Source organism: Alligator sinensis, unplaced genomic scaffold (assembly GCF_000455745.1).
Source record: "Alligator sinensis unplaced genomic scaffold, ASM45574v1 scaffold76_1, whole genome shotgun sequence".
NCBI classification, from domain to species: Eukaryota; Metazoa; Chordata; order Crocodylia; family Alligatoridae; genus Alligator; species Alligator sinensis.
Window position 1 is genome coordinate 4,480,350 of NW_005841865.1, and position 15,914 is coordinate 4,496,263.

The 15,914-nt window shown below is 42.6% G+C and overlaps 1 protein-coding gene across 1 annotated transcript in view; it reads right to left on the minus strand.

Annotated features, from left to right (window-relative positions):
- The window catches only part of PREX1 (phosphatidylinositol-3,4,5-trisphosphate dependent Rac exchange factor 1), a 228,263-nt gene that overhangs the window by 11,573 nt on the left and 200,776 nt on the right, over positions 1 to 15,914 (minus strand). The window contains 10 exon segments of the mRNA XM_025192001.1: positions 11 to 84; positions 1,125 to 1,342; positions 3,204 to 3,245; positions 3,984 to 4,112; positions 6,281 to 6,371; positions 7,012 to 7,094; positions 7,573 to 7,661; positions 12,255 to 12,461; positions 14,136 to 14,412; positions 15,847 to 15,914. The exon segment at positions 15,847 to 15,914 is cut by the window's right edge and continues 11 nt beyond it. Of these exon segments, the coding sequence (XP_025047786.1) occupies positions 11 to 84; positions 1,125 to 1,342; positions 3,204 to 3,245; positions 3,984 to 4,112; positions 6,281 to 6,371; positions 7,012 to 7,094; positions 7,573 to 7,661; positions 12,255 to 12,461; positions 14,136 to 14,412; positions 15,847 to 15,914 (1,278 nt within the window).

Here is a 15,914-nt window from a genome sequence, read left to right on the forward strand (position 1 = left end):
ATCCAGCTGCTTGAAATAAAAGGCAACCTTGTCCAGCTCTGACAGGGTCACCTGGATGTCTTCCAGCATTGTGTGCTCCTCTTTCTGCAGAGAGAAGAAAGGGCTTATTTATTTCAATCTATGAAGCAGAGAAATACAGACATGAGAGGCATGAAGATGGGATGGGTCAAGGGATGGAGGATGAATTGTGAAGCCAGGTTAGGTGGAAGTGACAGAAGGCCGTTTTCACCTGACAACAGCATGAAGTCTGCTTTGGTTGCTTCCGCCCCAATCTCAGTGGATAGGGGTTCATCTCCTAGAAGCCCCAGAAATATCAGTCTTGCTCCTGCAGCCTCAGAAAAGAGCTAAGAACTGAACAGGTCCTGGAGACTGAACTATATCCTACACCTGACTTTGGAAGCAGGCTTACTCCACAGCTCCCACTTGTTAGACCCAATTTCTACCCCCAGTTTTACATTGCTTTTCAATTTATAATTATGAGTCTAGCTTGGTTGGTGGTATCAGTTGATGGCCTTTGCCTGAGAGTTTCCTACTCGTAGTAGGCAAGTGGATTTTATAAGACCTGCTCCTTCAGTGTGGTGCTTCCAGGTCAGGCTTGAAACGCATGGTCAGGGCAGGTGAAAAAGCTTTTCATGCCACTCCCTGAACCGAACCCAGTTTTGTGACTGCTCTCAGCAAATGCAGAAAAGCTCATATCTATACTTTGCCCTTAGCTGCTGGAACGGTGAGAACCACTTTTGGCTGCTGCTTGAAATGCATCTTCTGACCAGCAACCAGCAGAGGGCAACCCTCACACATTAGTAGTGCAGTCTGCCATACATAGAGCAGCATTACTCCAGATACTAAAACCAACACTCAAGTACCTCTCTATGACTTTTCTGCACATTAAATTTCAGCAGTAAAATGTGCTCCCCTGGCCAGGCCAGCAGTCTAGTGTTGGTGTGGGGCCAGTGCCTGATGGATGGGACACTAGGAGCAAGATGAAAGCAGGCACTTTGCAAGTGTTGAGGATGGTTCCTAATGTAGATAAAATAAGGGGCTCTGGCCAGGTGGTGAGTGGGAGGGAAGTGTAGTTGGCTCTGACAAAGACAAAAGGGGCAGAGCTAGGAAACCCAGGCACTTACCACTGTGGGGGACAGCAGGGACTGGTAGTTGAGCAAAACCCCAGTGGCTGCTATCTGCTCCAGCCACTTCTTGCTGGCATCCCTGCTGCTCTCCTCATACTCCCCATTGTTGTTGTATCTGTAGTTGAGAGCAGCCAGCAGCTGCTCAGAGAAAGTGCAAATTGCAGCCACGAGGGACTGGCAGAAAATGGCATCTCGTCGCAACTGCAGCGCCGTGTCTGCCAAGGAGAGAAGGGGAAGAGGCACAACGAAGTCAAGCCGGTTTTGCCTTTCATGCACCGCTGAAGAGCCCACCTCCCTGTCTGACATTTGGATTGTGCTGTAACCTGGCACTGATTTGATGGAGAACTGCCTTCTGTTGTCTAAGGGGCACAGGGTGCATGTGTGCTTTAAGGACTTCCCTCTCCCCTAAATCCTTATCAACACCCACAGCCCCTGCACTCCCTTGCCCCTCCTTAATGATTTTTCTCAAAACAGTGCTCAAGAAGAAGAGGAAGTGGCATCTCTATTTCCATCCTTGGCCTTTAGTGATTCCACTGCTCTAACCCATCTGCCTTTAAACCTTCTTCTTTGCTCAGGGCATTAAATGGCATCACGTGGTTCACATTTCCCTGGGCGAATCTCAACAGTGTTAACTCTCTGCTTCCACTCAGCCTGCCCGTGAGTCATCCACCGGCTAAATAAATCCTGTCATGCTTAAGGGGATTGTAGCAAAGAGTGGCACATGAATAAATGAAGAGCTATTTTCAGGCACTCCCTGGTTTCTCTAGTATTCACTAGGGCTTCTCTTGTTCCCCCAGGAGTGTTTTTTGGAGAAAGCAGCCAAGTATTTCACACAGAGGCTTTGAAGATACAGATGATTTTTATAATGAAGCAGGAAAGGAACTAAGACAGAGAAGACTCAGGGCTGTATCTGTAGACCAAGGCAAATCCTCCTTGCACTATTGATGGTGAAGCAAAGAAAGTTTAAAGTTATTCTAAAGGCAAGAGAACCCTTCAGTGAAGTAAGGCCAGTATAGCCGGTATTGCCACCTGCTCCTCCTCATAGGGGGCTTGAAAATGCTGTCCAAGAGGGGTGTAGTCAGAGACCTAAGGAAGCGGGGTTCACAAAAGCAGACTTTGTGGGTGCCCTACCTAACACCATGGGCTAGTTTAAATTAACATAAACTAAATCATGACTCTGGGACATGGGAAAGAAGTGTAAAGCCACGTCTGCTTCAGTCTATGGAGCTGAGAATCAAGGCCCAAACTATCAGCCTAAAACCTCCTTTAAAAATAATCCAGCAAATGTTTCAGCTTGTTATTTGTTACTTAATACATCTTCTATAGACCCAGATAAACCAAACGTATGCTTAAATGTAGAAACCAAGTAACTGCACAAGTAAAATGGGAAGTCAATCACCTGAAAATATGTCAACCGCTTGCTTTTTTTTGGCTAACACAGAGACTGGGCCTGTAATGTACTTAGATTCTAGCTTCAAATTTAGGGTCTTAACCTGTTTCCCTGAAATAACACTGTTCCCCTTTGCTCATTGGCTTCAATGATAAGCCCATGTGGCTGTTGTTTGCGCTGTAGAGATTTACGTGAGTTGGTTAAAAAGCAAAGTGCACCCTAAAAAGCAGAGCAAACCCTTTACTCAAGGTCTGCTCAGGCTGTTGAGAAAGCATGGTAAATTTGAAAGTAAACTGCAATAGCTTCTCATTTTTGCTGCCTCTCCCCACCACATTCAGAAGCAGCAGAGGTCACCTGGACTGAGGCTTACGAAAGAGGAAGATGACGAAAGGATAAAAGAAACAGTGCTCAAGTGACATTAACAACTGAGCAGGTGACACCAGAGTGACCTATGCCAAGTCAAACCAAAACTAAGCTATGACGTTATTGAGATATAAAGGGCTGCCCAGAATGAGTTCAGGAGACGACACAATGTCATCAGCAAGCCAGCTACACTCAATATGCAAAGATAACAATAGCTGGGTGATGGAAAAACTTAAATGCATGTGTGGGTACAGACCTGCCAGCTCAGGACATCAGTAATGCTGACAACATTTTGCACAATGCACTAAATCAAAGGCCCTTACCTGTGCATTTTAGCAAGGCCAGAAGCAGTTGATTCTTTCCATCTAGAAAAGTAAAGACAAGAAAAGCCCAAATAAAAAGAATATGATTTGCACCCAACTAACAGCAACCCATTCCTGTTTAGCACAGACCATAATCTGCAGTCACACAGATGTTTGATACAACAGGAAGTGAAGCATAAATCAAGCCCTGTAATAGGTTAAATGCTACATCAGCTACCAGGAATTCCTGGGGAAAAATTTGTGCATGTGGAGGAATACTTATGAAAATGGCCTCTGACCAGGGCCTTTAATTTGAGAGTTAGATCTGTTCAGACTCAATCAGCCTATTTCAATTCTACCAGTGTTTTAGTCTGAAGCAATGGTCGCAATGGTTCAGATATTACAACAGCTAATTAAATCCACCACCTTCACTCCATTCATTTCAGGTTCTGCCTCTCCCTCATTTTCATTTGCTTTAAATGTTTTTAAAGAAGACCGAGGCAAGCTGGTCGGCCTGACAGCATTCTGTCCAGACAGACTAACAAAGCAGAGTACAAGAGGCAGAACAAGTTCCTTCTGATCATGCAATCCAAAGTAGTGGTGCTGCAACATCTCATCACTGAGAAGACTACAGAACCTACCAACCACCTGCTCTCCTCACTCCCCCCTCAAGTCCCAGTAACCAAGAGGTGATTTTTCAAATAACCTCATTAGACTTATGTGACAAAAGGAGGTTTACCCTTTTAACCCCGAAACTGAGGGTCCAGTTTCTCTCCCCGCCCATTCTCCCATTTCACAGACCTTCCACGTGTTTTTGTATAGTTTCGACAAGGTTCTTGATGCACTGTGGAAGGTTCCAGGGATCTTCTTGGATGCTGACTTGGATATTATTCCGACACTTCATTGTTGTTTCTTCCTTCTGTTTAAATTCTGTAACAAAACAGAGTCTAGGTCCAGCAGTGGAAAATGCTACAAAGCTCAGAGTTGCACATTAGCTATGTTACCTGCATACAGGTTCAATCAACTGAATACAAATATAATATATAACCCCCACCAGCGAGGGAGGTAAATGACTAATTCCTATAGCCATATAACAAGCAGTCCCAGCTGATTATATGCTAAGTACCATGCTCCAAGAGGTATGCACACAGTTCATATGCACAATACATGGGAAGTGTGTGCTAAGTTCCTTCTGCAGTATGTTACAATTGTATCTTGAGAACCAAAGTTGCAGTGCATTCCTTTTTGTAATCTCTGTTTTTTTTGGGTAGCCAGATACATCTGTGTCCCTTATGTCCTCTTTTGGATGGAAGTAGACCAACACTGTAATGCTGACTGTCACACTCCCTTGCAGCTTCATGGAAGTTAAGTTATGAGCTACTTTGCCAGATAGAAGCCTAACTTTTAACTGAAGAGGATGAGTTCTATTGCTCGTGATGCAGTTATTCAATTTATCAGAACTGCCTGAACTCAGTGATAAAACATATGCCCACACACATACATTGGCGATGTGTAGGGGGTGCATGCAGGTGCACGTGCACCCCCTCAGATTGGTAGTGCACCCCCTGAGAGAAGAGCTGCTGATGGCATCTGCAGGCAGTCACTGCTCACCACCCTCCCCACGCTCACCATTGACGGTGTCTGCAGGTGGTTGCTGACCACTGGTTGGCAATTGCCACCCCCCTAGCCACCTCCCCCGGCCATGGCCGTCTGCAGGAGTTCCCCGCTCGCCACTGCCACCGCCCCCCCAGCCTCCGGGGACATGTCGTTCATGCACACATACATATATGGCACGTCTACCTGCATACATACATTGGCAGTGCACCGTGGCGGTGTAGACTACATGGGACGCTACTGCACAGTCGTTTCTGTGCATTTGTTTAGTACTTATATTAGCAAGTACTAAATAAATGCACAGTGACCAAAGTTACTGCACAGTAGTGCTGGAAAACGTCTTTTGGGTGACACTACTGCACAGTAGCCTAATACTACTGTGTAGCAGTGTATTAGCACTGTCTGTACTGTGATTGTCTTTGTAAGAGATGAGTGTTTTAAATTTAAACAAACAAACTTAATACTATAAGAAAAATTATGCAGGGTGGCCGCCTTTTCCTCACTGCATTCAAAGAGTGTGTGCAAGGCCAAACAGGTTTCTACATTTGTTAAGTGTAACATGAACACAGCTTTTCCAAACACTTCCCAAGCCTTCCCAAAAAACATCTGTTGTCTCTGAAAAAGTGACATCTGCTGCTTCTAATACGGCTGATGTTTTTGGGGAGGAAAAGCAAAACCAAACGACACCACAGCACCTGAAGTGCAGAAAAGATCATAAAACTTTTCAAGTTTCAAGAGGGGAAGGAAGGACAGCAAAAGTTCAGGACATAATAAAGTTCTATCTCAGAAGGGAAGAAACTGCATCCAGGGCCCTAAACCCTTAAGACCAAAGTCCCATCTTCCTCTTTTAGAACAAGAAACACAGTATTGTTTGCTTGCTCACCATGAAATCCAGTTACTCGGGTGTCTAAATGAGCATCTGTGTCATTTGAGGATGAGTTTATGCTGGCAACTACCCATCCCTTGAAAGAAGCAGAGTAATTCCTTAAGCAGGCTCATGCAGGCCTTGTTGGTACCACTTGTAGGCTCCAGTAACTGATACTATATCAGCCTGGCAGAATGCCCCTTTCCTGTGAGCCTGACCCATCCCTGTTTCATGTCTTCTAAGATGTATACCTCTGTACTGCATCATACAGAGGAGTTGGGGTACTTAACAAAATCTCTGGGCCATTCAGAAGCATGTTGTAGGGAAGTGCTGCACTCTGCCCAATGTGAAAATGATCAATGAACAGTAAATCACACCAATGGTCACCCATGTTTGTGTCCCATTATTGTGACATCTAACTCACTAAAATATGGACTAAATTAGTCCCATCATTATAACTACATATAAAGTTTTGGTAACTGTGCAAGTAACTTGTGTGTGCTGATTTGCTGCTTGCAGTTGCACATGCTGACGTCTGAACTTCTGTCCCAGAAAGATAAGATTTCTCTGTGTCCTGGGAAATTACAATATTCAATATAGCCAACCCTGTTTTGTTTACCTTGCAAACTGTGATCCATTGGAAAGTGCTTGGTTTCTTCAAAGGCCTTTGTTATCACTGGTCCTTTGAGGAGTGCATTGATAGCATCAACCTGCAGTAGGAATTTTTGGTTGGTCAGTGCCACTTACAGAAGAGTTTTTGCACAGGTCATTCATGGAAAAGTGCCGAAGCAGTAACATTTGCTGTATTTTTTAAACTAACTTGGAATAACTGAGCTGGATGCTTCCACACTATTGTCCATATCTGCTAATCTTAATGGAATCTTACCCATAGCAAATAACATTAAACTATCCAACTCTTCCCAGCTGCCTGATAGTACATATGGGTTAGGCAACATGCGCAGAAGAGTAATGATCTAGTGCTGGACTAGAGACTAAGGGGGATAAAAAAAACCAAAGGGGTTAAACAATATAATTCAATTTATAAATTTCATAAAGACATGCCTTGATTACATTCTTTTCCAAAGTTCCATACATGAGATCCATTTTAATCATTCTTATTAGAAAAAATATTGCTTTTTTGTGATTTTCCCAAACCTTTTGTGATGACTCTGAAACTGCAGGACATCCCTGTCTCAATCACAAGGTGACCTGAATGTTGGTTGAGATAAAACTGCTTTCTCAAACTCTCCCATACACAGTTCTCCATATCTTATTCCACATCCTTGACAGATTGGTTTCCTCCAAAATTTGGTGTCTCAGTCTCAGATAGCTAATAGTTAGCACATGTACCTGGTTAAAAAGATGTTCGAGGCAACCATGCAGCTTGTCCTGTTTGTCTGAAGGAATCCTCATGTCATTGGGAAGCTCATCACCTAATTAAAAGAAAGACAGATGGTTTCCATAAATCATGTAACAGCTTCAGACTTCTCGCATTTTTGTGATGTGGTTACAGCCAGACCAAAAAAGGGGGGAAATCCCTTGTGACACGAGTTTAACTGTAAAGAATAGTAGTCGTCACTGTGGTCGTTCTGTTCCAGTAACAGAGCAGCGAAACAGCTCCGGTCCATAGACCATAATAATTGTGACCTTCAGGACGTGCAAGTAACCTGTTTGCAAAGAGCCTCTAGCTTATTTTCTCCGCCACACCCCATGATTTCAGTGGTACACTGAGAAAATGACAGACCTCTCGCTCTTTCATTATCGTGGGATTTAGTTTGGTGCTTTGACAAAACCATTTTTCCAGCAGCGCATCCAAGAAAGCACAACCAGCAGAGCCACACCGATGCACGGCCTTATGTGTTCTCTGATATTGGAGCACCTCTTATATATTCCTCCGGCGCACACACTCACCTGATCCCATCTCATCGCTGCCGAGGTAAGAGCTGTTGCTCCGTACGCTGGTGTAGGACAGCACCGAGTCCCGATTACTGTTACACTCACTGGAAAGAGAAGGAAATTGCCTCATAAACTGGCCTTACCCTGGGCATTTACTCAGGTTTTTTTCCAAAATCTACTCCACATACCCTAAGAAAAAATCCTTTAGTCATTTAATAGGGATGTTAATATTAATACTCAAGTAAGGGCTGAATAAATAATTCAGTCCCAAGGATCTTGGTGAAGCTTTGATTTGTGAGCAAGTACGTTACAAAGAAGGAAGACTGATTTGCCCGCTGGGTTTCTCGTTACACTCAGGGCACAGGGGGTCCACTACAGATGCTCCAGGAATGTGGTAAAGGAGACGCTACTATATAATGATGAAATCTCCCTGATCCTGATGGAAACGACCCAGATCTCAGTCATCCTTCCCTAGTGTAAGCTAATGCTACAGAGGCACAGCTGTTAAGGATGGATAAGAAGAGTGTAGGTACATTATATAAGTGGAAAAGTGGGCATTGTGGAGCTTTATGCTGTCAGGCTACTTTCCTGCCCACCCATATCTACACCTTCCCTGTCTCCTCACTGTGTCTCTAAGCTGAATAAAAATACTGCAAACCTAACCAGAAGGCTTCTGTTATTTTGCTAGTCTAAGAATGCAAATAGTCACCCTATCCCACTAAAGGCATCAGCAAAGTGTTGAGCAGCACACTACACCTCTAGAAGTTCTCCATTAAAATCTAAAGGGTGATAGCAATACATAGAGCATCACTACTGCAACACGAATCTCTACAAACCCTTACAGGAAAAACACTATGTCAGATCTGTGGCTAACAACTGTCAGTGAGAGAGGAATATAACTAATGCAAACAAGGTATTTTCTTATCTGTAATGTTCTCATTCTTATAGCTCCTCAGTATCCATTTTGTGGATCAGAAACTATCAAAATATGTTTGATTTCCCCCTTAACTATTAGATCAGTTACGTGTACTTTAATTGTCTGCTTCTGTCTTGTAAAGATAGGACACAATAATCTTTTTCATCTTACATTTCTGTTTAAAATTTTGGAGCAAATGACAGCCCAACAGAGACTTTGCCTTTCATCTCACTACATTCCCCAGAACAGATTAGGCTCAATTACAGAATCCTTTTAAACAAAACAGAGTTCAATAATGGACTTTCTATTAAACGAAGAAGAAAATTCTTTGTATTGCATTAATATAGTGCCAAGGCACCTAGACAAGTTTTCATTTTGGGGTGGACAAATGCCTATTAGTGACAAAGCTAAACATACCAAAGTCACCCTACCTGGCACCTAGACCTGGGTGTGACCTAAGAGAAAGCATTTTTCTCTGCATGTTAAAAATAAAGGAAAACAGTTGCAGAAGGAATATGAATATGAATGCTTCTGAATCAGACTTTAGAGTTGATGACATCAGTGTTTTCAAATAAGAAAGGAAAAAGAAAATGGCACTTAAAATCAAATTGTTATGGTCTATTTTTATCATGAATACATGAACACAGCCAACATAGCCTGAGGTTTTCACATAAATGTGAACATTTGCCAGTTTTTTTAAAGTTTTGCAGTATTTGTTTAATAAATTTTCAGCAGTCAAGGATGGTATCAGATTTATGCAACATTTTCCATTGCTGATGATGCAGTGAGCTTATTTACAAGCCATCTACATGCTGAAAATGTACCACAGCACAAAGTATGAAGAGATCACACGGGCTAGCATGAGTGACTGGTGCCTCCTGAATCTGGGGGGGCACCCGCAGAACCCGCCAACGGCGGCAGCCCGGGGGGGAGGGGGCACCAGCTCTACCGACAGCATGAGTGTCAGCCGTCAAGGAGGACACCGGCCCCTTCAGGGGAGGCACGTGCACCCCCTACCAGTCGCCTATGTGGGCTAGTGAAGAATTCCAGATGCTCATCAAAAAAAAGGTGTGTTATCAAATAGAGTCAGGTCTTTTGCAGTCTAGAGTCAATGCTCAGGTATAGCCGAAGAAATCTGGAAAAATGACTGGCTTCATTAGAAGACTTGCAATATCAGAATTTAGATCTTTGTTCCAGAATCAGGAGCAACCAAACAGGACCTAGCTCTCATTTGGGGCCATCCATGGTCAGCCTCTGCTCCCGAGGGCTTATTCCAACCCAAAACATTCAAACATGGGTTCTGATTCTTCACTGCTTTGCAACTTGGGTTTACACAGTCCAGACAGAGTGCAGAAACAGCAGTGCCAGCTGCAAGGCGGTAGGGAATCAGACCTGTAATGTGGAAGCTTCTGTGATGTGTGCTTAATTACTCTAATCATTGTAACTCTCTCTAGAGAAATTGTCTTTGTTCCTTTGTGGAGGACCAAGCCCACAAATGCACATTCTTCTCCATTAGAAAATGAAAGGGGCAACTTGTTTCATCTCTTCTCGGGCCTGCTTTTAATATGTCCTCTCCCATCAACAACGTTTTGTGGAGTGTGAGATTTCGGCAGCAAATATTCCAGGAGAAGCAGCAAGTCAGTCATGTCTCAAAAACACAATTTTGAGACACCTGAATAAATATTTGGGTTTGTGGTTTCAAAGACCCATTAAAATAAAAGGCTGGATGTCCATTTCTGTTTCTCAATATTCTAGGCTTCTGGGAAAATTGTTCACAGACTTGAATGGAAAAATCCTCATACAATAGCAGCTATTATAAGATCAAGCTGTCTGCAAACTGCTGAGCTTCTGTGGTTCACAGTTACATGGCATAGGAGGAGAAAGAGTCACACTAGACTTATTGATGCACAAAGAGAATTTAATTTTCTAAAAGTCTTAGTTTTGCGGGGTTGTTATGGGGAAGGAATTGTTGCTCTGCTTTATCTCCACGGTAATAAATGTCATGAGATTTACAGCTGGATGTCTGCTTAATAAAGAGCTTTATTTTTACTACAAAATAAAGGACTAGCTTGGAAATAATGTTTTTATACATCATAAAATCCAAGCCCAGAAAAGCCAGCTCTAATCTGGAGCTGGGTTTACAGCTGGGCAAGGATTTTCAAAGGACACATGGGGGTTTGGTGCCTAACTTCTTCAGTTTGCACTGAAAATCCCGTTTGTGGTGGGCACTGCTGTGTTCCTCAAGAGGTGGGCAGCAGCACTAGCAATTATACCGGGCTGTGTGCCTGAGACCAGAAGCTAGTCCAGAGTGATAGCACAAAGAAAATTCACCTTCTTTTAGCCTCTCCTGAAAATTTCAACTAAAACTTCCAAGAGTGGCCAGAGGCTACGCAGGACCCCATACAAGAAGTAATATTAGAGCCACTGTATCTCCCCAAAATCATGAGAAACGCACCACTTGAAGACCTGCTTCCATTAAGGACCTCTGCAGGGTCTGCTGGAGCCCATGATAATAGGTCACCTGCTACACTACAGCTTGAAGTGCACATGCAAACCCCAGCTGGTTAGCACTGGAAATCTAGCAAAGCCTTGTTGGAAGATCATATATGTTAGTGGAGGATCATATGTTATGGTATCATTTAACACACCACACTTACAAGGGTATGGTCTTATAATGTTTCCAGGAAAACAAACTCCCACTGCCAGAATCATCCTTGGTGTAATTCTACCAATGTGAACAAAGACACCAAGGGTAAATCTCTACCTCAGTGTTTGCCATGGAGAGTCGCATGGCAGTTGATCAGCCCATGGTGCGTAACCACCCAGAGAGTGGTTATCCTTTCAGCAGAGCATCATATGCATATTTACATCAAGACCTACAATCCAGTACATGCCTTTCCTTTTCTTCTTTTCTGATGTATTGGATGGGACCTAAAACCACAAAGCCCAGCACAGCTTCATTGCAATCCTCCTGGTGAGCTCTTCTGAGAATAGGCACCACATTAAAACACTCTACCCTGGAAACCTCAGACTGATGCCTGCCTATTTCAGTCATACAAGAGAGAACCACTGGTGTAATTACTACCAAAGTCTAATCTTATTTTCTGTGGACAATGCATTTGAGGTGATAACTCTGATTCAGATACAAAAACTGCTAGTGGATCTAAGAAACAGGCTGGTTTGCCTGAAACCTGGGGTGAATTCCTCCAGCCCATGCTCTGTCTGCTGCACTGGAGAACAGAGAGCTCTTCTTTGTGACCTTACATGACTATCTGATCTTTGGACCTTGCTGTAAATGGATCCTGTGATAGCCTGTGACATGTGAACCATGTCAAATTGTTGAAGTTGTGAATCCTGTAGTGGATACACTTAAATGCAAACCATATGAGCAGCAATTTGGGTTCATTTCTATAGTCACTTACATCCAAAAGAGTCTGTCATAGGCTTCTCTGAGAACAGATTGAGATCTTGAGTATACAGGACTAGAGCCATTAATTACTGGATACATTTAATAAGCTCAAAATGACTTCACAGGAGTTTTGCCTGTATAAAGAGTCAAACTTTTAGAATGCAGCCCAATGTTTGTACAGGGCTTTTAGAGGACAAGCTAAATAAATGTATACTTTCTAATGCTCAGCATTTGATTTCAACAGCATTCATCTATGGATCAATACCTGATTTTTCTATTACTGAACCAGCCTCAAAGAGTGAGCCCCAATACTTAAATTAATATCTTAAAAATACTGAGCGAGTAGGGAAACTTATATATTTTCAAACCTACCTGTAGGAGTCTCTGAAACTCATTGTGTCGTGTCCGGAGTCTTCTTGATCCTCCTCAGAAACTTTGAAACAAACCTTCTTAATGCCACCATGCTCAGCTTTGTCAGTGTCACTCTCTTCTGCCCCCAGAGAAGGTGGCGATGTCTCATCAGTGGATGGAGGTTCACATCCACTAGTTTCTGTAGGTTCTGTTATGGAGGACAAAAGCCTGAAAGGTAAAATGCATCACTCAGTGTTGGGGTAAACGACTGAATCATGCATCCATTACTGTGATCTCAACCTAACCACATCTAAAATCAAAAGCAACATTTCTATGATTTGAGCTGTATGTAAACTGAAGCTATGTGAAGTCAGCAAGTTTGATTTACAGGAGTTCATGAACATCTTTTTGGGTTCTGAGTCATGTGATTTCACAATAGGTACATTTTGTATTGATACAAATCCTTTGATGCAATGTTTCGCTTAGCTAAAAATGACCATGTCCTTATTGAGGCAGGGTAAAAAAAGCACAGAGTTGTCCATAACTCACTGAAAAAAACCCCCCAAATTACCCACGTTTACCAATCTACAGTATCTAGTTAGAGCTACTTTCCTTATTAAGCTTTAATTTTGAAAGTTTTCTATTACTTCAGATAAGACCCTTCTCTAATGCAGTGATTTGATGAAAAATTAGCAACATGAGTCTGTAGCTCATAAATGGAATAGGAATCCTTCTAGTCTGCTGCAAAATATAGAGATGCTGGGCACATGTAAAAGTGAAATTATTTGCTGAAATAAATTCTCCCATAGAAATAGTCTGCCTGCCACCAAGACTAAATGAAATATCCCCTTGTCTGCATCCGTTCCCTAACTAACACATGGTGTTTTCATTAGACACTAACTGGCACTCCAAAAGCTACAGGGTATATATCATAAATCTGCCTGTCACTGGCCGAAAGAGGGTGGTTTTTAGTCCCTATTTACTAACTTGTTGAGGAGATTTTGTTCTGCTGATACTGGCTTGACTCTTGCAGATTTTTGCAAATGCCCTGTCTGCCAAGCTGTGATCATATTTATAGAGACTTCTTTCACTTGCCATACTAGCCTGACTCCAGCGGTTAAAACCCAGACAAATAGGGATGGAAGGCAAAGACTGAGCCCCTGCTGTTGTTCATCTGAGAATCAGAAAACATCTCCTGCTACCCAAGCAGGGTTGGTTTCATCACAGTGCATAGCATCACACATAGTCGGGAGCTAAATTCACACAGCTGACACATAAGCCTTAGCCTATGTCATTGATTTCACTGCTTACCATATCCCACCATCTTTACACTGAGCTAATGCCAGCCTCACTATTTCTTCCTCTTTCTACCTATGCTTTCATCACTGTGCCTTACCTATCCTAAAGTGCCTTTTAATCCCAACTGGCCCAGCCAAAATCTCAGGGAAAGGGATTTTCTTTATATAGCTCCAACCTCGTTGCTGGAACTTAATATATAATAGGAATCTGAACCAAGATAGGCGAACTTTGGCTCTCACTGGGTGCATCTACACAAGACACTATGGCACAGTACCAACAACAGTAATAACGGCGCAGTCCACCGCACGTGTAGACGCGGCCACTGACTTCTATTCAGTGGGTGCAAAGAATGGCTATACTCTCTCATTACACAGGTGGAGCTGACAAGCGTTTAAGGGATGGTTCAGCACATGAGCAGGTCTGGCCTTTTCCACCCTGAGAGGCAGTGTAGGGAGCATATATATGTCTATATAGAGTGTTTCACAATGTGTGCTGAAAACGCACTATATTTTCAGATGTTTCATGCTCCAATTTTTCAGGAGGATGCCTCCCTTCTTTAGGGAGTGCTCTCTGAAACACACATACACAGGTTTCCTTACTCACTTATTTATCTGAAAAACATATTGCTTCATCTCCTTCACTGCAATGTCCAGTTTGTTAAAAAGCTGCAGGTAAGCGTCTTGTATCTCCCGGTCTTCTTGTTTCAGCAGAAAGCTGAGTCCCCGTTCCTCCTGGCTTGCTCCCCCATTCTGTTGGCCAAAACCACCATCATATTGTCCATGGGGGTTGACATAGTCATCTTCTGGGATGAGACATCTCCACGATGGTGCAGCCATGGTGGTGATGCAGTGTTGAGTATATAAGACTGGATTTAAGGTACCTACTGAACATTGAAGGAACTAGTTAGTAGGGCTCTGAAATGCTGAACCCTTTCCCAGTACTGATGATTTCCACTCAAAGGAAGTTCCTGAGGAATATAATAGGAAGTAAAGCAATAGGCTCACACAGAAATTTCTGTATAATACTCTACTGTTAGAGTATTATAGAGTGCCATAATACCCTAAAAGTGTATAGCTTTTAATAAGAGAAAGTGGTCTTCCCTATGGGACTTCTTTAACTTCTTAGAAATTCTATGGCAAACATGCTTAGCTTTTTGAAGTAACTACAGTTCAGGAGAAATTATGTAACTAATAATGGCCCATCCACATCTGTGTGGCCATAATTTTAGCTTTGGCTCTTTCTACTTCTTTCCCAGACCTGAAGAAGGGTATTTTGTGCCTGACAGCTTCTAACATCTCTCTCGACTAAAAGATGTTACAAAAGAAATCTCACTTTTTATCACAAAACATTTTGTACATGCTAATGAATTCAGAAGCATAGCAAAACCAGTACTACTGAATGTTATTATTCTGGCTTTATGGAAACCAATGAGAGGGAGAATAACTATCATTTTTGTGAGGAAAAGTGAAAAATATTTTCATTTGGAAAGTCTGGCAAGAAGAATGCCAAGAGCAGAACTGGAATGTGACTCCGTTTTTGGGAATAATTCTGCCAGCTCTCATGAAAAGTGCTGCAAAATCTCACACAGCTGCAAATGGACATGGTATTTCTTGACCCCATTTGAAGAAGGTCACCCAGCCTTCCTTAAATTGGACAAATTAGGTTTGCAGAGATCTGTCACGAGCTCTCCTGCATGCTCCTTTTGCTGGGCAATGACAGTGTCCAAAGTGCATTCGGTGAGATTATAAACATGAAATACTGTAACACAAATAGTTGCCTTTCTGGGCAAATACCATGTAGCAGCCGTATGTTAAAAGAGGACCATTCCAATAGCAAAGAACCTCCTGGCACCAATGTGTAGGATTACTCTATGAATAAAATTACCTCTGAAGTTACTTTAGTAGTAACTCTACAATACTATAATCATATTGGCTATTTAAGATTTCCTGACCATTCTGATTATGGTTCATCTGTACAGTGTAGCACCACTTAGCCTCATTGCTTTTCTTGAAGTCAGTAAGTCAAGTCTTCTAAATAGAAACAACACCCTAAGGATTTAGTTGCCATGTGATAATCCTGCTGTTTGCCTGTTAAAAACACTTTGACCTAGGACCCCACTATGTGCCTGACACATTCTATTATTTAACACTAATCACACAGCCTGCATGTCATTTTACTGCGCACATTCTGCAGGAAAAAACATTTGTATCGCCAAGGTTGCTTGTCCTTGGGTCTGGACTCAAACTGAGGAGTAGGAAGGACAACTCATCTTTCATTAGATAACATCAGTGAGGTTCTAGGAGTTAATTAGCACCTTGTTCTGGATCAAGACCAATTATAGAGGGCTTCCGTCCAATGCGAATGCTGAACGACCTTCCTGCT